The following is an 18,072-nucleotide window of genomic DNA, read 5'->3' as shown; positions in this document are numbered from 1 at the left end:
GTCTACCCCGCAAGGGATATAGACGTGATTATATGTATATGTGTATGTATGTATGTATATAATCTCTTAATTGCTTCGTACGACATTCACAGCAGTGGTTCCATCCTAATGGCATAATGCAAAGCTCGAATAAAGTCATAAAGAATATAACATACTCGTATATTTTAATCTAATGTGCGTTGTCAATGGGATAGTTTACTGCTCGTAAAACCGAATCAACAATATCGTCCCACGAATATATTTGAAACAATAGTAAAATGACGCTTTGGCATTCGACAAGCATTAAGTTTCAATTTTGTATAGAGTGCGGATTGAGTTTGGGTTCTAGCGTGATATTTAGTGTTTCAGGCATCTCTAACAAGCTGCACTATTACTAGAATATTGTTCCCTTATAGGAATATGTGAAAAATAAATTTCTTTTATTTTTTTGAATCTCAATTCTATCATCAAAGCATATAGCTGAACATATCTTTTCAAGCCTGTCGGCTCTGACTACACTGTAAGAAATAAAGACGTAACGAAACGTACATACATATAGTCACGTCTATATTCCTTGCGGCGTGTTTCCTCCGCAAGGAATATAGACGTGACTATGACGTGACGTGACGAGCCAACAGTCTATAAAAGACTGATAGGCCACGTTTAGCTTATTGGCTTGATGATAGAATTGAGATTCAAATAGTGACAGGTTGCTAGCCCATCGCCTAAAAGAAGAATCCCAAGTTTATAAGCCTATCCCTTAATAGCCTTTTACGACATCCATTAGAAAGAAAAGTAGTTGTCCTTCCATTTTTTTTGGTGCGCGCGCTCTAGTTAAAACAAAAGTTGTTCTATTACATTATAACTGACAGGCATCAGATTAAGTCGTCCTACACGGTAACACGAGTATTTTGGTTCGAATCTGAATCGAGATTACTCTATTATGCTAGATTATCAGAACGTGTGGGAGGGCCTTAAGATGGTCATAGATACGCAAATAAGCGAAGACATGATCAGCACGAGTTTATGTCTTTTCGGAATGTTCAAAATGTCGTTCGATATAAGAGGTTATAGTAATTTATCGCTTAAATAGTTAATTTTGCCAAAAGAGATAAAATGGTCTATATTAAACAAATTTTTTTAACATCATTTGGGATTTAAATAAATATTTGATTGACTCATGATCCAATATCGATGAGGTTCCCTTACTAATGTTGTGGAGTATGTGAAGATAAAACCATCTTGTTCAAACGTATCCCAGACTCTTCTACAGAGAGGTGAGGATGTGATGTGATATAGGACTAACGCAGAAGGAAGAAGAACATACTCGTATACACTACTCGTATTTATGCTTAAGATTACAAGACAAGTCTTTGAAACTAAAGTATGACCTCCTTGGGAAAACACTGAAGTAATTTATTTGAGAATACCAGATGTTGGAAAGCGACGTAAAAGAAAGAAATTAATTAATTAAAAATACTGAACAAAAACTACCAGTATCAAACAATAACTTAGATAAGTGTTTATTTTGTTTTACAGCTAGATGTAGAAATTTCCTGACCAGTAATCAAGTATGAGTGAACTTAAAATAAATTATGCTTTAACATGATTCTTATAACGTCTAATTTCAAACGGAAACGTTGATTATTTTCAAACCCAATTAATTATACAATTAAAAGCATTGGACATGTCATCAGTCATTTGATGAGGATGCTAAGACGTTTTTGAAATGGTCAGATAAAATAATGAAAGAACAGAAGGGACATTTGATTATAATATTTAAACCTTTCTACTCGTATGTGGAAGTTGAAGACGAGAGTGGTCGAAATAAGGGTTAATCAAATAAGAATTTAAGTGATGACGTGAAGGAAACCATGAAATAAGGATTTTTATAAAAAAAAGTGTAATGAGTGTTTAGAATTAAACTCGCGAGACAGTTTAAAACAAATATGTCCAAAGAGATACTAAGTATGTACTATGAATTTGAGTACTATGAATGTGGATGAAGCAAAGGAAGTATGCAGGGATCGTGGCAAGTGGAAAGAGGTAGTCTCTGCCTACCCCTCCGGGAAAGAGGCGTGAGTTTATGTATGTATGTATGTATGTAGATACTAAGTACATACAAATAATCTCAATTCAAACATCAAACTAGTTTAATCATCCACGACAATTTGACAATGCTTCATCAGATTTTTTTTTGGCGGCTCTTCTTAAATCAATCAAGAGGGTAGATAAGATTGAAACAAACAGACAAACCGACCGATAGAGTAATAAAAAGGTGGATAACTCTCGATTCATCAAGCGCTAATGCGTCGGCCATTGTTTTTGAGAGATAGTGAGGTGTTGAATGTTGAGGATTGATACCGTGATAGACAGATGGACAGACTGGGTCGTTACTATAGATACTCGAATGCAATTCGTCTTCGTGTAGTTATAGTGAAATTGACTTTTATGATTACGAGGTAAATCTTACAAATATGCATACATACAAATAGTCCCTTGGGAGATAGACAGAGCCAACAGTATTGAAAAGACGGATAGGTCACTTTATAAGAAGAATCGCAAGTGTATAAGCTTAACCCTTAGTCGCCTCTTACGACATCCGTGGAAAAGAAATGGAGTGGTACTATTATTTTTCTATTGGTTCAGGGAACCAGACGGCTGCCAAATATTAGATATCAAATAGCGACATTCATAAACGCACTGCCTTAACAGCAAAAAAATTAAAATCTTTTAAATAATATAATAAGATACATATTTAGGAATGTTACCTGTATTCGTTGGAAGAAGACTAATTTAAATGACAAATAACTTAGTGAAGCATGTTTCTGATAACGGTTTTATTATGATTAGAAAAATTATAAATATAGGTAGTAGTAATAGGTACAATATTTCCATTTGCCATTTGCACTTCTTTCACATTTAAATTGTATAATATTGCTTTCTTCTTCAATTATTCACATATAAAATGTCTCGATTCAAAATTAACAAAAATAATTGAAATTCGAAGTATGTTGTTGTTGTGTTTACATGGTATGGGACATTGGACATGCGCACAGACAGGTGCACGCATTATTATGATTGAGCCATTGTTTCCCACGACCCTGGAGATTGCTGTTCATACCAGTTTGTCCAGTAACAGGAAAAACTAAGTAAGCTTAAGCTTAAATCGATAAAAGATAAGTTTTTATTTCTTTGAACGTTATTGTTTCCTGGCTGATATATTAACATTAGGTACTTCAATGCTAGAATGAAGCTCTCGCGCGTAAACTTACGGAAAATTTAAGATTATCATTACTTTAGGTATGTTATATCCCAATTTATATTATAAATGCGAAAGTAAGTTGTTTATATGTTATAGTCCCCGGCATGAAACAAAATTACACAAAATTACTTTATGGACGCTACTGCGCATCTTGGAAGTGTCAAATTCTAGTAATAAACAGATACTCAGATACTCGTAACATATTTTGCTGAAACTTGGTACAAATGTTTAATTTAGATCTCGAAAGGCGAAATCGAGATTGAGGGAAAGTGACAGGTTCAAAGTCACGGGCGAGGACGATGGGCTAAAACTATTAAGACTATTTTCTCAAATAAAAAAAATCAAGAGTCCCTTTTTAATACCTATTGAATTTTACAGTTTGGCGGAAAGAGAAGCAGCGGGTACACATTATGATTTTCCTCTACCAGACCAGAATGTTACAATATCTAATATCCTATATGCAGGTGGGTATCAAAAACGTGACAGGTTATTACTCCATCACCTGTTAAGAGTGCCCGCCCAACTTGGATTAATGTAAGGTTTAAAGTAGCCTTTTTCTCACAATGAATACTTTTAGACTCATAAAAAAAGAATAATTTTACTTATTGTTATTTTTTTTTCATGTTTACAAGCTTTTGACAGAGACTTTGTTACCATACGAGCAAATTCTAAATTTTATTTCTTATTGAGATTATGCGCCATTTGAGTAGGTAACCTAACATTTTTACCCACTATTAAACCTATTCCACATACAGGACCCTGGTGGGGGACGCAACCAGGACTTCCGCCAGGTTGATTGTTTATTTACTTAGAGACTTGGAGACAAAACTACTGTAATATAATGACCAAACCTTCACCATGTTTCCACATGATCTGAGTATTTAGATTTAAAATGCAGATATAGTTAAAACAATTCATATCATTGACACTAATTAGGTACCGGATATACGGCATGTGAGTGCTCATTACAGTAGACAAACAATATTATACTTGTTCTTCGATCGAGTGAAAGTCTTAACGCTAGGTAGATACCATTAGTTGAAAAATCGATTTGGTATGTTTTTGCTAGGTGAACATTGTTTGTGGTATGATATCTAATTTTGCAACCTTCTATTCTTCATTCTAAGAAAATGAAAATTCAAATGAAATAATTCTAACAAACATTCATCTTAACAAATATTCGCCGATTACTTAAAATTAACCTTTTTTTTAACTTGACAAAGGACTTGCACAATCTACGTTGGAGAAAAGCAGCAGAAACATCAATGTTTTTTTATTCCCTCTCAGATCAATATAGAAGTGTATCCAGATCCATTATTCTATAACTCTAATATTAATTGTTGTGGCTCCCTACTGCGTATGTCAGTCTGTCTGTCTGTACGAGACGCACAAACTCACGTACTTCGCACTCAACAACACATTCTTATCCGACTGTCTGACTAATGAAAGAGTTCAGTTTGATGGCGTGAGGATATATTGATATGGGTATTGTATTGGGGAAAATATTTGTTAATCATTATGCTGGCGCCGGGCTCTGTTGTGGCTTCCCTGGGCAAGAGGCTTAAGCTAAGGCGAGCATGAGGGTATCAAAGTGCAGTGCCATGTGATTCCATGGTGCCCTCAAAATGGCAAGTATGGCGCGCCGGAAGGGATTTAGTGGATAGACACATAAGTTGCCAGGAGACCCACTCTCCCAATTCGAAGGATTACGTTAAAAGGATTAAAAAAGGTTCCATCTAGTTGTCATCTTGGAACCTGATTCGTTGCATTTTTCTTGATTAGAAATCTAAGGTCCACCTAACCTATGGCTACAATCTAGGAGGGAATAAGTCAGGGATTTCAACAAAGCGACACTCATCTGAAAGCTCATCTGAAATCCTGATGAACATAAGTGAACTACAGAAACCACATGGCATCAAGGCAGGTTTTAAATGTTTTTTTTTTACGGGCAGCTTAATCATCTTGGGTTATGGTAACAATCGTTTTGTATTCCCAAGGTATCAGACATTGGGGCCGGTTATCAAAACTTTGTCAACTGTTTTACCTTTTAACTAGTGACATACATCACAGATTATACTATCATAGATTTCTGAGTAATAATTTTTACTTTAATTAATTTCGAATACACAAAATAACTGTAACGAAATACATAGTTTAAATGCAGGTCAAAATAAATGAAAGAATAAAAAATTTGACTCTTTCCCATGGATGTCGTAAAAGGCGACTAAAGGATAGGCTTACAAACTTGGGATTCTTTTTAAGGCGATGGGTTAGCAACCTGTCACTATTTGAATCTCAATTCTATAATTTAGCCAAATAGCCATTCAGTCTTTCAAGACTGTTGGCTCTGTCTACCCCACAAGGGATATAGACGTGAACATATATATGTATGTATGTGTAACTACATATTAAAAAAAAAGCTTAAGCATTTTCCCATCATGTTGGTCTGCCACCCTCATTTTCAAGTTTTAATTTACTGTTCATTATATAAGTTCCTTTTCATAATATGCTAGGTCGTGACTGCGTGCACGGTAAATAATGCATTGGTATATTTACTTGCATATATTGCTGTAATCGCTCATAATAGCCCATTGTATGGTTACAAAGAGGGAAACACTTGGCTTTATCTGTTAACATCAGTGACTGGGCATTTCATTATTATTGGTTTTGTTGGTAGGTAGTAATAATAACACATTAAACTAGGAAGAAGTTTCTTATTGTTTACGTAACTGTCAAGTTATGTGTACAGCTTCCGTACTGTATATAGGAGTACATATAAGTTCAAGCCTTAGAGGTAAGCAGGGATTACACCTTTCCATTAACATATTACATACATTCATATAGTCACGTGTATATCCCTTGCGGAGTAGACAGAGCTAACAGTCTTGAAGAGACTGCCACGGTCGGAATGAACGAAAGGCCACATCCAGCTGTTATTAACCCATCGCCTACAAGAAGAATCACAAGTTTATAAGCATAGTACCCTTAGTCGCCTTTTACGACGTCCACGGGAAAGTTATGGAGTGGTTATATTCTAAAGTGCCGGAAACCATACGGCGAAATGTTAAATAAAAGTAAGTTATTTTACAAAAACTGAAGTAAATTTATTTTCTTAAGCGTTTTCCTGATTATAACCTTGACCGTGTAAAAAATCCTTTTTTAAAACGGTTTTTCATTAATTATTTAAGATAAATTTCATTCTTCAGTCGCATTACAAGTATTCCAGGGGAAGAGTAGTCTTATAGAGAAACCACATTTCAAAGTGGTCTCATTCTAGATATTTTTAACAGATACAACAAATTTCTCTTGTATTTTCTAACAAATCTTTTTCTAGCGCTCCAAAGCAGCCCACCAAGATGAACAAACGGAGTACATCAGCGCGACATTCCAAGCAGGTTCAGTTTCCCTAATCAGGGACCATCCTACTGTTCCCCCTCGTCAAGCTAGGTTTTGCAATGTTAGACGGGTGCCCTTATAAGGGTGACTATGGACTAAAAAGTTGCGCAGCCGCAAAGCCGCTATATCTCATCCGTATTTTTTTACCGCTACATTTCTTGCTAGCTCGCAACTTACGTATATGTATTGTGTTGATTTTCTGTATTTTTTTTTGATTGATCAATTGTACTGCATTTCCTGATTTCGTTCAGAAATAAATATTTATGCTGTGTGGCTACCGGCACCTATAAAAAAAAGAACTACCACTCCACCTCGTTCCCATGGATGTCGTAAAAGGCGACTAAGGGATAGGCTTGGGATTTTTTTTAGGCGATGGGCTAGCAACCTCTCACTATTTGAATCAAATTTTTTTTATTAAGCCAAACAGCTTAACGTGGCCTATCAGTCTTTTCAAGACTGTTGGCTCTATCTTCCGTAAAGACGTGATTATATGTAGGTATGAATGTATTATATATAAATATTTTGCTTAAAATAATTTTTTTCCCGGAACAACCGTTAGGCAGAATCTATATTCCACTAGCCACAATTTCAGCATGCTTCTTTCTTCATTTAAATCCATTGACATTTTCATATAAGATAGATAAAACTCTTAATTACACCATAAGAGTAAAACATACAAAACAACATAAAACATATAGAGATGGTATAAAGGCGGACTTATCGCTAATGCAATCTCTTCCAGTCAATCTTTGGGTGGAAAGAAACCAGAAGAGAAGCTCGCTGGTTAAGGGTACTTTTGTCCTTCGCTTTATCCAGAAAGTTCCAATTTGAGTAATTTATATTTGTATTAAAACATTATGTCTTTTATTATCGACAATCACAACTTCTGAAATAAACTATTATTTGATAGCCAAATGGGTACCGGTATTCATACTGTTATTCAAGTTAGTCTATATTTTTGTTAATAATTATTGGATACTAGCTTTCAACCGCGGCTCCAACTGCGTATAAAGTGTGTTGTTCTCCGTGCTGCACACTATATGTATGTACGCAAAATTTAATTCGGATTCGTTCAGTGGTTTAACTATGAATACATAAAAAACAAACAAAGAGATTATGATCTTAAATATTAAGAAAATATTTTCTTGTGTTTATAAAATTTAATTTTAATACGACAATATCTGAGTGAAAGATATTTAACTCCCTTCGAAATTTATTACAGTGTATGTGAACGAATAGGCAATGTCTAGTAGATAATATAATAATACTAATATCAACATATCGTCAAGTGTTTCATGGCTGTATCAAAATTTTACGACGTTATTTACGACACAATAAAGCATTAATTTGAAAGGAAATTCTAAGGCTATAAAATATAGACAGGCTGAAATATTTTGACATAGCACTAATAAATGTGTTATTATTTGATTATTGCGATTAATATCTTTTAAATAATTTTAGAATTTTTAATAGATATATGTCGCTTACTTACTTCTACTAGGAAGTAACTTACTTCCAAATGTTGTGTTTGTATAGTTAATTAATTTTCAATCTATAAATATCTATTTTGAATACGTGGAAAAGTTATAATTTTTTTAGATAATGTTTACCTAATATATATATATATATATTTAAGTATAAGTTAAAACTCTATTTTAGTTACATAATTCTTTTAATCCTTTTTAAAATATTTCCTTCTAATTTTACGCGGCGCTTGCTTCTATAAGAATTTCCAGAAAATGCCAATGTTACTTATGAAAGTTTATTCTATCTCTGTGCTTATTCTATTGTAATTCAGCAAAATCGGTTATTTAGATTTTTTTAATTATACGTGTGGATTAAAATGGTTTTTTTTTTGCTCGCAGCGCAATGTGCGAACATTGTTAACAATAATAGTATGTCCAGGATGAAAGTTTATTTGATATCCTCAGTTAGTTTAGTCGACTTGGTAAACCGTGAAGGGAAAACAAGTACACAAACCCTTTCCCGTTTATAATATAGGTAAGTAAAAAACAAAAGTTCAATAACCGTTTCAGCGAAATAAAAATATCACAAAGCAATTATCCAAAACAAATACAGGAACAAAACAAACAGGCTTCGTGGCGTTATAATTCAAACTCCTTGCCGAAAAAAAATAAATAAAAAAAGTAAAGGTTGCCGCGCATTGCGTGCGTCGCTCCCGTCTGTAGAAACTCGACATAAGTATACAGGTAATGTACCCGTATATTATTGATTTTAGTTTTAAATTATATCTTTTACACTTTACCAAAGATATATTCTTTATTTTAATACTAACATTGGCATGTTTTTGTTCGCGTATGAGGTTATCTTGATGGTATTATTGCATTTATGATTATAAATTTAACTTTAAAACTAACAAAAGCTTTACAACATTAAATATATTTAAACCGAACTTTACCCAAACCCATTAAAAACGTAACATTATTTAATTTACTTTCGTTATTTAGTTTTCTTAAAGGGGATGCATTTTTCTAAAACATATTTGCAGATGTTGCAAATATAAATAAGAGACGAATAGAGGATACTCTAATGAATTATTGTAATATTGTTTTTTGTGATTTATTCGATTAAATTAATAACAAAATTTACGATTAAATAAGACAAATATAATTAAAACATCCGTGTTTTATAATGTTTTGTTTAAAGAAAAACATTAATAATATAATGTACATTCTACACACTTGACATTTTAGCAGGTCAATAATTTATGTTCTACTTAAAATTATTCATGAATTCTCATCCTGGCTCCTCGTTATAATGATTCTAATAAATCGATGTACTTAAGTTTACAAAAATCTATAAAATTTAAGCACACATTTATAATCGAATTCTGTTGATTTTTACTTAATTAATTTAAGGTGATATCATGTTTTTATTTAAAATAAATATCGTTATTGATTATCATCAATATCTCTAGGTCTATCGACCATAACTATAAAGCGCGAATGACAAACAGACGGTCATGCAATAGACTTCAACGAGTTTGGTGTTAAGTTTGTACTAAATCTACGTTTTAAGAACAAGTAGTCCATAATTTATATATATTTTTTTTTAATTATTCATATCCATATTAAAGGTAAGTAAATTATCTTTTGCATATTCGCATGGTTTAAGTTTCATGTATCTTATAAAAACACCGAGTTTATTAGGTACCTCTCGGGTAATAAAAACATATATAGCATTTTTTTTATGTAGGTACTTATTCTTCGCATATCATAAAAATAAACATACCATTAGAAAGTAATTAAAATTTAGACTTTTTCTTTTTGAAAATCGAATCTCTCCGTTCGACACCACCGTCAAGATATTCAGATTATCGTCATAGTATAAAATGGCGATATAAAATTATGTCATGATAATAATAATTTCATAACATACAATAATAACTTTGGTAAAACAGTATTACAAACAAGTGTATTCCGATAAAGGTCTTTTGTTACAACCTGTCGCGATGCGCCGGCGCGTGTCATTCCGTAACCGCGCCAACTGGACCAGAAACCATGGATGAAAGCTGCGGGGAAAAGCCTGTATTGATTCATTGGAAACTTTTTATTAAGAAAAACGTTTGACTTTTAATCATGTTCTTTTTTTGTTTTATTTAAAATAAAGTCAATAATTTGTGTCTCAAAGTTATGACTTTTATTTAGGGAAGATAACAAATAAGCGATGTTGATTTTTAGGTAAAAAGAAGGAAATAAGTAGGTATATGCTTTAACAGAAATAAATAAATAACTATTAGTCTTTTCAAGACTATTAAACTATGTCTATAATAAATAAAATTATACTCATTATGAATTGAACACATCTGCAGGTTGTAAGCACTTAATTTTCCTTTTATTATTTTTATTAATTTGATTTTCCTCAAATTGTGCGCACAGTTTTATTAGTATTTCTTACTTTGTATTACTGGAGGGTTTTTCCCAGCCCGCATAATCTTCATCACAAGACAATATTTGTATGCAAAATAATGCACACATTGTTTACAATAAAGTTATTGTATCACCACATTATATTGTAGAATATTATAAGACGTAAATATTAACAGAAAACCTGATTGTATCCTCCTTTGAAGTGGTTTTCACTCATTGTTTTGCTTAATTAAGAGACTGATATATAGCTGAATGTGGCCTATCAGTCTTTTCAAGACTGTTGGCTCAGTCTACTCCGCAAGAGATATAGACGTGATTATATGTATGTATAATAGCATCTTGATCTAAGAGATTTAAGACGCCTTATCCTCTATTTAACATAGTGTTATTAAATACTATCAAAGAAAATAATAAAGCACGTAAAGGTAGATAGTCTTATTCAACTATGTATAATACCTTACTGCCAATTAAAAATCAAATTTGAAATTAACATTAAAAAATTAGAGTATTTATGTCCATAGCACCGCACCGCCCGTGTTCAATGTTATCTATTTTTCACGCAGGAATTTCAGGAAATTCTCCCTTAGTGCACCCCTAGACCACAAAAAGACTGAACCTAGATACCAATCTTCAAATATCTAAGCCCAGCGGTTTAAGCTGTGCGTTGATAAGTCAGTCAGTCAGTGTTCATGTATTGAAATAAATAAGTTTGAGAATGAAAACAATACTAAGTTACTTTTCATACTACCCTAAGTATTAATTATAAAAATTATAACTACTTAAAGATGCAGCATTATGGTTTACTGAAATTGAATTGAAATCAAAATAGTAGGTACCTAATCCATAGAATGTGCGTTTCAATCATATAAATATATTTTTAATCTATGCGATAGGTTCCAAACATATAGACGGACCAAATAAACATACCTTTTAGTCCAAATAGTGCGTGAATCGCTGTTTACAACATATAAAGTCATAAATTCACAAGTCACAATGTTTGCACATAACCCATTAATTAGTTAATGTCAACCACACTCATTCACTCATTATACAATTCTTATAAGTCCACTTTCATACTATGCTTTCACTTACACTAAAGTCTCAAGTTTTTACACAGAACATCCCGATATTTCCGGAATTCCCGGATTCGAACCCGCGATTCGGCACATTTCGGCCGGCATTTTCCGGAAACCGCGATAAGGCTTCGATGTCGCGTATTGACGCCTTTGTGTGCGTACCACTGGACCATAAGCTTGCGTAGACGCAACTGAAATCACCTTGCAAGGCCCACTATACCTGTCTCGCTCGAAACTTGTTCCCGTCTCGCTCTAGCGGGCATTGTGCTCGGGGAGACTGGCTCACCCGCTTGACAATAAATTACGTATAGGAATCTAATCAGTTTAATAGGTGTGTGATTTTTTTAAATTCTGACTTCTAATGGTAAGTATAAAAACATCAATTACGGAGAAAACTTTTAGATTACGGCGTTCCTTGAACACGCCGTGTAATTTGTTAGAGATTTTTTTTCTAATAATGGCTAATTATACCGATTTAACACTGTTTTATAAATGTGCATGATCGAAAGTAACTGTTTCTGTTAATTAAAAATGTTTGAAGATGTATGTCTTTAAGACTTAGAAAATTGGTTGATATTAATAATTTTAACAAGTAATTTCCGGTTGAACATCTTTCTCATCTATAATTTGCACTTTAATAAATTAAAATTAATTTTATTTTGTAAAGATTCAGCAGCTAATATTGGCAGTGTTGTTTCCGGTAGATTTGGATAGATTCTTTTCATTGCGTTAATGTCGTAGAAAGAAACTAATGGAAAAAAGATTAACAACTACTGTTTGATTTCTGAGGCATATTTTTTGGCCATCGCATTATACAATATTTTCCCACAAAAATTCGAATACCGAAACTGCCAACGACCAGTTGCACATAAAATATTTTATTTGACGTTAATTCACATGAGATTGTAAGCGGAGATTAATATCTAATCAAACGATCGTAACTCAGTGATACAAGAAGATTTCTCTACTTGTTTATTTAACCTTTCTCGGCAACCAGTGTCAAATACTAAAGGCCCTTTATAATTATTAATTTTAATTAAGTACTGACGTACTTAATATGCGCATGTTGGTTTCGATTATGACCGTTAGTACGAACTTGTTTGTTGTGAAATTATAATTCCTTGGGTCTAGTTATGTGAAATTTCTACGGAGAATCATTCAAATTTTTTTTTTATTAACAAAAAAATTTTATTTTTATAATATGGATTACCGTTTTATTTAATTATTGCTTTGCGAAAATCATACAAATATGAAATGTACTAATTTAAGAAGTAAAATCCTAAAATACACACTTGTAAAGCATGTAGAACATTTTTATTTAATCCTTAAATTAAATTGAAAATAATCTTTTATATCGGTCAAGAAAAGTGTATTAAATCAGTAATGGTCTTTTTAAAGTTTTGTTAAAAAAATATGTCAAGATCAGTTTGTATCAAGATAAACCATCGACTCATCCATTTCAAAACTTTCCTATCCCACAACTGATTTATTTTTCTCATCCATAAACCATACTTAAAAACGGATAGTTTGTGCAAGTGGCTCCTTTAATATAATTTGTACCAGCAGTAGCGTCTGCAAAAACTAGTAGCCCCCAAATGGGGGCAATTCTACGCTTCTACAGGGTGTTGACTTGCCAAGCCTTCGCTGTATTCATTAGATTGTTTTGTGAAGCTCGTCTTGTGCTTGCACAATATGGGGAAATCAAGTGTTGAAGAAATTTTATATTGTATAAGGACAGCAATATATCTAAATTGTTAAATTATTTGTATGTAATTTGAACATTTCGTGACTATTTATTTTGATGTAATTATTTAATAGGGCGTATTATATAATTTGGGGAAAATACTCACTTAGTACACCTCTAGATCATACGAGGAGTCAAGTCTTTATGCTGTGATATTGATATGTCAGTCAGTGTTCCCATTTATAAAGGCATTAACAAGTTTGAAATACTTTATTCTAACTCACCAAACATATTTAAAACCGAATATTCTTTTATGCTTATAATCAGAAGTCTTTTATTTTATGCTTATGTAATACTACTGAAAAAATTATTTCAAACTGATGATTCCGAAAACCAAACGCAATATTTATGCACATCTTTTAATTTCATAAAATAGAAGTCATATGATGTGACATCTCACAACACAGATTTATTTTTCTGCTTTCTTTTGCTTATTAAAATTATATCAAAAGCGATCGTTTTGCTGATAAAGTTTGTTGAGTTCCAGTAATTTCTTCAAGATCTCATTTTAGACTTGACTGTACCTGAACCTTGGCAATAAATAGTAAATATAATTTAAAAAGCAAACAGAGAATGAGAACTTTTATATAATTTTTAACTGCGATTAATCCTTAATTGTATAATTTTTAATAATGTTCTTACACATAAAACTCTAAAATTGTGTTTAATGGCGCGCACTATAAAGGCCACCGTAACATTTTCCAATAACACACATTTCCTCTCGAATCAAATTCTTCAATTTATATTTATATCCTTTCTAAAGCCCACTATATCTGATAAATCATAGCATTAATGTTCTTGTTTACAATAGCAAGTTATTAATAAGTGAAACCCAAGCTTTTGTGTAATGGCCTGCCTGACCCCAGGACCAGCCTACAAGAGTGTAATTTAACAATAGTTTCCACGGAGTATGTTATAGCTATGTGTAGAAATATCTATGTTTAGATTTAGTGCAATATTGGTTGGTAACTTTATTATGAGATTTTGTGTAAAATGTGATATGAACTTTAGTCTATAAATCCCTGAGATTTACTCTGTTATCTGAAGAAGTCTATAAGTTTTTATATATTTTTAGAGTAAAAAGTTATTTTATTAATTGTATCTATTAAAGTTTAGTGCCGTATAAGTCCCGCCATATCACTTTCGTGTGTATATGGTAGGCAGCAACTATATGGTTAAACCACTAACACTTACTAGAAGCGTTAGAAACATTATTGAAAGCAAAAGAGTAATTAAAAAACTGGGTTTCTTTTTTGAATGGACATTATCTGAATCTCAGTTCCGCGTCCATCTATCAGGTAAGAAAAAAAACATTATGTACTTAGTGTGTGGTGTAGTTTCCAAAAATAAATATCTAAAATAAATTAGTAAAAAAACATATATAAATACATATCTAAAATAATAAGGATTCAGGTCGGGTATATGTATGAACCTATACATATAATCACGTCTTTACTCTCACAGGGCAGAGCCTGCAATTGCGAAAAGACTGAAAGGCCACCTTCAGTTGTATGGCTTAGAGAAGAAATTGAGATTCAAATAGTGACAGGTTGCAAATCCATAGCCCCATTAAAGAAGAATCCCAAAACTAATATCCTTTTGGTAGTAATTTCTTCTTTTTTACTTTTCATTAATTCAACGAAGTAAGCAATCTTTGAAGACAATATATAGTTGAAGAGAGTAATGATCATGGCAAATGTAAAGATGTAGTCTCAACCTACCCCTCCGAGAAAGAGGCGTGATTTTATGTATGTATTACAGACAACCCTAGAAAGTTAAAAACCAACCAAAACAGTAGGTGGTCGGGAAGTATTGGTTAATAATCGACACGCTCATGAAATATAACCAATTTTAATTACGGACGCGTGTGTAATTTCTTCTAATTGTGTTTTGTAGTGATTTATATGGTTTGGTGGGTGGGGCAGCAATTTTATTGTCTCGATTTTTCGATAACCGTTCGGTTAGTAAACAGGTTCAGTGGACAGGTGGGAAGAAGCCAGACATTACTTTTTTTTAATAAGTGACAACAACGGTAGTCTGCCAGCGGTCAACAAAATGTGTGCTATATATTTTAGAATAGGCAATTGTGAATAATGCCTTCTTTTCAAGATGATGCGCAGAAAAAAAATGATGAATGTGGATGAAAGAAGTATGAAGGGATTGTGGCGAGAGGAAAGATTTATTCTCTGCCTACCCTTCCGAGAAAGAGGCATGATTATATATGTATGTGTTCCAGAAGATCACCTAAAGACTTTCAATTCTTTAAGAATACATGTAACAAAACGATCCTCGCATAAGCACATAACAAACAACTTACAGTCGTACAAGGTAAGTAGTTTTAAAAGTATAGATACTTCTTTTACTTGATCTAATTTATCAATCTTTTTGCTCGTCAGTTCAGAGAACTCTTAACCTGCCCTTATGTTGTTGTCCTCAAATTGAACTAGGCTAGGAATATATTCGTTTACAAATGTCTTTCTTCTTCAACGTTTCCATTTATTATATCATTATATTATATTTATGTCTTGTATATTTACTTACATATTCAATCTGCTTTCATTCAGTCTCTCGGTTGAACGTGCCTTTGACATTTTATTAAAAACAGACAATTAGATTAGTATTTTAGTTAAAAATGTGAACAATGTCCGGTCCGATTCGTGGGATCTAACAAAATCCATTAACCGCACATGATGCTTCGCATATTTGCTTCTTGACATAAAAAAGTATGTAAAAAGTTTTATTATAAATAAACTTTGTTACTTTTATTATCCTAATATATATGAAGGTTTTTACGGAAAGCCCTAAAAAAACTTGAGTGAAAATGTTATACAAATCGTACGAATACGATTATTTTTCTATTTTTCTTTAAATTGGTACTTATATTTATTATCCTGATGGATATTTACGATAGTTAAGTAACTAACTAGTTTTTCACTTCGGATTTTTATAGAACTCCTGTTTGAAAACAAATTGGTTTTAATGTATTCAATTGCCAATTCGATAGCGCAACCTGTCGTCTCAATAAAACCTCAACTTCACTGGCCATCATTAAATTTTCGACACAATAAAAAACAAATTGATTCCAAATTTCAAACTCAGATCTTAAAAGCGATTGGTTGTTACGATTACAATTCGAATTTAGAATACAGGTGACGCTATAAAAGAGTATGTTTTTGGCTTTCACCATCAGTTCGGATGGGTCTTCCCACGATGTAAGATGTTTAGTAGTCAACAATTAGACAATTGTCGGCCATTTTAACGATCAACCATAAAATCGGGTTTCAGTCGCTCATTAACCGCATTCTTGTGATACTTCCGCTTTTATAGTTTTACTAATCAACGCTTTGAGATTAATACGGACTGGTACGTAATGGCGTCGGCCGAGTGAGATTAATTTTATTGGTTCGGGTTTCGGACAATTGGTCGTATAGATAATTGAGTTTTGAACGATTCGACGTTTTTAACTCATCTCTATTCGTATGTATCCGAAGAGTAACGGGAAGAAATGCCTAATTTAGATTAATATAATAGACTTGATCACCGATGGCTTCTAGCACCTACAAATAATGTGCTGAAATTACAAATCCATTTTCTCTTGATGTGATCATATAAAAGGGTTTTTAATAAAAATCATAGAGTGGGTTCTGTTCACACTTCAATGATACAAGTTTCTACTCGTACATACATACATACATACATATGATCACGTCTACATCCCTTGCGGGGTAGACAGAGCCAACAGTCTTGAAAAGACTGAATGGCCACGTTCAGCTATTTGGCTTAATGATAGAACCGAGATTCAAATAGTGACAGGTTGCCAGCCCATCGCCCAAAAGAGGAATCCCAAGTTAATAAGCCTATCCCTTAGTCGCCTTTTACGACATCCATGGGAAAGAGATGGAGTGGTCCTATTCTTTTTTGTAATAGTGCCGGGAACCACACGGCACTATTACAAAATTTCTACTCGTGGTTTCTCGTATTTAACGTACTAAACGTTAAAAAGTTAAAGTACTTTTATCGGATAAAGTAGGGCTAGGCTGTTAATTTTAAACATATACATCTTAGTAGGTGCAATAGATTTTATTCAATAAAACTAAGCTGAGAATAAAATCTGAAACTCGTTATTTCAAGATTACACTTTAAGTAAAAATTTGAACGCAACATACAAAAACGGAAAATCATGTACACAATCAATAATCAAGATACCTGCCAAATTTTTCGGCAAATTCAAATAAAGGCGAAAACAAAACGCTTAACGTTCAGCATAAAACATCTGTAAACATTATCTTAAATCTATGTAATATCCTTACAAATGCGCGGTAAAAAAAGGCTTTCGCGTTGGCAGCATAGAGTTGTGCAGAGATAAAGTTGCGTTTTATAAATGCCTTTTCACAAACGCGTTTATTTATTGATGCTTTCGAATGAATGTACATTTCAAACTTAATGATTAAATATTGTACTGTTTATTGTATATACAAGATTACATATAGGTAGGTACTTAGCAACATTTCAAAGAATACATCAGAACTCATATCGCATATTGTTTTAGCATTTTTACAACATTTGTAAAATAGACATATTTACTCTGTGAATCTACAATATTACAAACTTATTAATTCACCAGAGTAATTAATATTTCTGACAGGCAAGAAATACCAATGGCTGCGGGCTAATATATTGTTTTCAAAGTTGTTAGGCTTCTTGTCAAGTCAAACGAACGCT

At 32.8% G+C, this 18,072-nt stretch overlaps 1 protein-coding gene across 1 annotated transcript in view; it reads right to left on the bottom strand.

Annotated features, from left to right (window-relative positions):
* The window catches only part of LOC106138774 (transcription factor egl-13), a 237,794-nt gene extending 226,267 nt beyond the window's left edge, over window positions 1–11,527 (bottom strand). The window contains exon 1 of the mRNA XM_060950361.1: window positions 11,458–11,527. Coding sequence (XP_060806344.1) covers window positions 11,458–11,507 — 50 coding nt within the window. The 5' untranslated portion in view covers window positions 11,508–11,527. The remainder of the gene's footprint in view (window positions 1–11,457) is intronic.
* Between the last annotated feature and the right edge of the window lie 6,545 nt (window positions 11,528–18,072).

This window comes from Amyelois transitella, chromosome 21 (genome assembly GCF_032362555.1).
Source record: "Amyelois transitella isolate CPQ chromosome 21, ilAmyTran1.1, whole genome shotgun sequence".
NCBI lineage: Eukaryota > Metazoa > Arthropoda > Insecta > Lepidoptera > Pyralidae > Amyelois > Amyelois transitella.
This window is presented reverse-complemented; position numbering and strand designations above follow the sequence as displayed.